The following is a 3,502-nucleotide window of genomic DNA, read 5'->3' on the forward strand; positions in this document are numbered from 1 at the left end:
TTTATTACCTGTTTGCAAATCGATGTATATGCCATTTTCTTTTCAAATATGAAAATACAGTATTAGCCCCTCAACTTTTAAAACTATTTATTTTACACTATCATATAGGAAGCTGGAATTTTCAGATAGAACCCCTGAGTTTTATAAACTTACCAATTCTTTTGAAGTTGTAGGATTTAACATAGTTCGGTTTTAGCCCTACACTTTGGTATAATATAGTTCAAAATAATTTCGGATATTACAAATAATCCCTTCAAGTATTTTAACGTCACTCACTTATTTAATTATTGATTATTTATTATTCTAGAGCATTTTTAACGGGAAGTATTATAATCTTCTAAAAGAGTTATTACGCGTGTCATAATTAACGATGGTCGAATGATGTTGATGGTTGAACCAAAATGGAAGCATGGGATGTTTGATAGGATTATAGTCTTAGAAAATATTTGTTGGTGGAATGTAGGGTGTGAGTGGCGCGGCAAGCTCCGGTTAAGTCCTAACAGCCAATAAGGTGAGTTTCGTGTGAATTTTGTGGTTGTTTGCATGAAAAGTTGATTCTAAATTATTTGCAATTATATGCTACTGTTGTTATTGCTATGGATATTTGTGTGAAATTTTGTGAATTATTTCATATAAAAGGGTGAAAATGGTGGGTGACATATAGGGAACAGGTGTATTTACACGGTCTTATTATTAGTCGTCGTACGAGGTGTTAGTACGCGGCGGAGAGCTTACGCTCTGTTTATCTAGACGTAAGCATATTTGTTGTGCCCGGCGGAGGGACTCGTTCCCTGAAAGTGACAGTAGTTCCCTAATGTGTCACCAAGGGTGGAAAGAAATGAAAAGATTTATATTGATAAATTGTTGCATTATTTTTATTTTATTGACGTCAATATGCATGAAAACCACGAACTCACTAGGCCCTAGGCTTACCCATTAGAATCTTTAAATGCACGCAACCCAGGAAATTACGTAGCAAGTGGCAGCGGGAATGGAAAGGATAAGGTTCAGACTTGAAGAAGGCGACAAGTTTTGAGGAAGACGTGGCGCACCAAGTGTTTAATTAAATTTCTAATTGCTTTCGCTATTATTATTAATAATTACTTTAGTATTTGAATCTTGATTTTTGGAAGTTTTGGGACTATGTTAAGTTATATTTATATTTGAAATTTGGGGTGTTACAAGTTGGTATCAGAGCGTGGTTTAAGCAGATTAGTCGTTGTTTAAACGCCTAAGCTTAAACGGGAGGAGCGGTACATCGCCTAATCTGGAATGCGTCTCGTTTGTAGGTACTATGGATCATGGAAAGGCAATCGTCGATGGTGGGGTGTCAGTTGAGGGTACTAGTGGGTTACTTCCCCACGAGAAGTTGAAGGCCGAGTCAGAGCTCTCTGACTCGGAAGGCAATCTGGAACCAACGACCCCACTCAGCCTCTCTGAACGGGATGAAGAAGACGAGGATGTGGAATCCGAGGTGGAGCCCGAAGAAGATTGTAACAGCCCGGAACCTCAGGTATTATTAAATTATGTTTTTGGGGTGATTTAAAGGGGGACTCGGCGAGTTGGAGCCTAGACTCGCCGAGTAGGATCGCAGACTTGGTCGCGGGATCGCGACGGGACTCGACGAGTCCAGGCATGGACTCGGCGAGTCGACGCTGTGCAGCAGAAACCCTAACCGTTCAGTTTGAATCGTATATAACGCCTCTTAGGCCGTCATTTGCAGTCTTTTGATCGATTGAAAGGGATCCTAATTGTTGTGGACGTCTAGGGCAAGAGAGAAAGCTATTGGAACTTGGAGGAACTTGCTAGGCAAGAAGAAGAAGAAATTGGCCAAAGGAATATCAAGGAGGATCAAGTTCTGAGGTTTGGGGAACACAGAAGGAACGTTCTCAGGTAATACTCGGACCAAAATCTGTTATCTTGATGTGTCTATGAGTTTAGGGTTTATGAAACCCATTTAGGGATTAGATGGGTTATTATGTTGTTACCCAAACGCTTTTACCCCCAGTAATGAGATGTTTAGATGTCCAGAGGGTCCCATGGTTGTATACCTTGGGGCCATACGTGATTCAGGAAGCAGTTACTCGTCTGCATGGCATGGACTCGCCGAGTTGTTCTTCAGACTCGGCGAGTAGCTTGAAGATGTACTGGGACTCGCCGAGTTGTTCTTCAGACTCGGCGAGTGGAGTCGGGGTGGCCCCGCGATTCTTCCAGGAGTAACTCGTCGGGTCGAGGAGGGTACTCGACGAGCAGATAAGGAATCTCAGAAAGTTGAAAGACGTCTAGACTCGCCGAGTCGCCATGGGACTCGCCGAGTCCAGTCGAGTTGACCGTTGACCAGAGTTGACCTAAGTCTGACTTCTTAGGGATAGTCACACTTAGATGATATGAGTGCTAATGAGTTATGTAATGTTATAGGAGGGTTGTAGCTCGTTGGTTTGTGCACGAGTGATTTCAGGAGTTGCTAGTTTCAGCATTTACGAGGTGAGTCTTCTCACTATACTGTACCCGGAAGGGTTTGACTGTATGACCGGAAGGTCGGATATGTTATGTGATATGTATGCTATATGTGGTAAGTTAATTGTTATGTATGCTATGTATGATATGTGGGCCGGAAGGCATTTATGTATGGGCCGGAAGGCGTTGATATGAGGACCGGAAGGTCAGGGCCTGGAAAGGCGTATGTGTGTAAGTGTATATTGGGGAACTCACTAAGCATTTATGCTTACAGTTGTCGTGCATGTATTTCAGGTACTAGCGAGGACCGTGGGAAGGCGCCGGCATGATCGATACACACTGAAGATTGTTTTATGATCTTGGGAGTTTGAATAATTGTATTGACCGAATGATTATACTATTTATGCCCTGTTTTTAATGGAATAATTATGTTTTAAAAATAAAAATTTGCTTGAAAAATTTGAGTTGTTACAAAGATCCTGAGGAGGAGCCCGAAGAAGATCCTGAGGAGGAGCCCGAAGAAGACCCCGAGGAGGAATCCGAGGGAAATCACGTGGAGTACCATGCGGAGCAAAGATACGAAACGTTCCATATGCCTTATGTGGAGTACACGCCAACTAGTCCTGGTACCTACTGGGAGCGACTTTATAAAGATGAAATGCCACAGGCACAGCTCGAGATTCACAGTTTAAAAAGAAAGATTGAAGAGATAGATGAACATAGGTCAAGGCTCGTACAGGAGAACCAAATAAGGGTTGATGCTGCTATGAAAAGTAAACGCAAGATACAAAGGTTGGAACAGGAGGTGTCAGAGCTAAGGAAACTGACTATCACTAAGTTGTGGGAAGGGTTTGTGGCTTGGGCAAAACAAGCCAAGGCCACGACTTACGGATTACTAGATAAGGTGGTTGGAAGAGAACCACCTCAGGCCGAGGTGTTGGTCATTCAAAGTGGTCCCGGAGATCGAAAAGCTAAAAAGATAAGGAAGTACTTGAAGGAGGGAAAGAGAATATTGAAATATGATGACATCGTTTTTAAAAATTAG

General features: G+C 42.3%; 1 protein-coding gene across 1 annotated transcript; it reads left to right on the forward strand.

The window, feature by feature from the left end:
• Positions 1-1,294: 1,294 nt before the first annotated feature.
• On the forward strand, positions 1,295-3,502 carry LOC128126056 (ribosome biogenesis protein ERB1-like). The gene is made up of 2 exons (XM_052763781.1): positions 1,295-1,493; positions 2,934-3,502. Exons 1-2 carry the CDS (start codon positions 1,295-1,297, stop codon positions 3,500-3,502), a joined length of 768 nt encoding a protein of 255 aa, XP_052619741.1.

The sequence above is a fragment of the Lactuca sativa genome, chromosome 5, assembly GCF_002870075.4.
Source record: "Lactuca sativa cultivar Salinas chromosome 5, Lsat_Salinas_v11, whole genome shotgun sequence".
Lineage (NCBI taxonomy): Eukaryota > Viridiplantae > Streptophyta > Magnoliopsida > Asterales > Asteraceae > Lactuca > Lactuca sativa.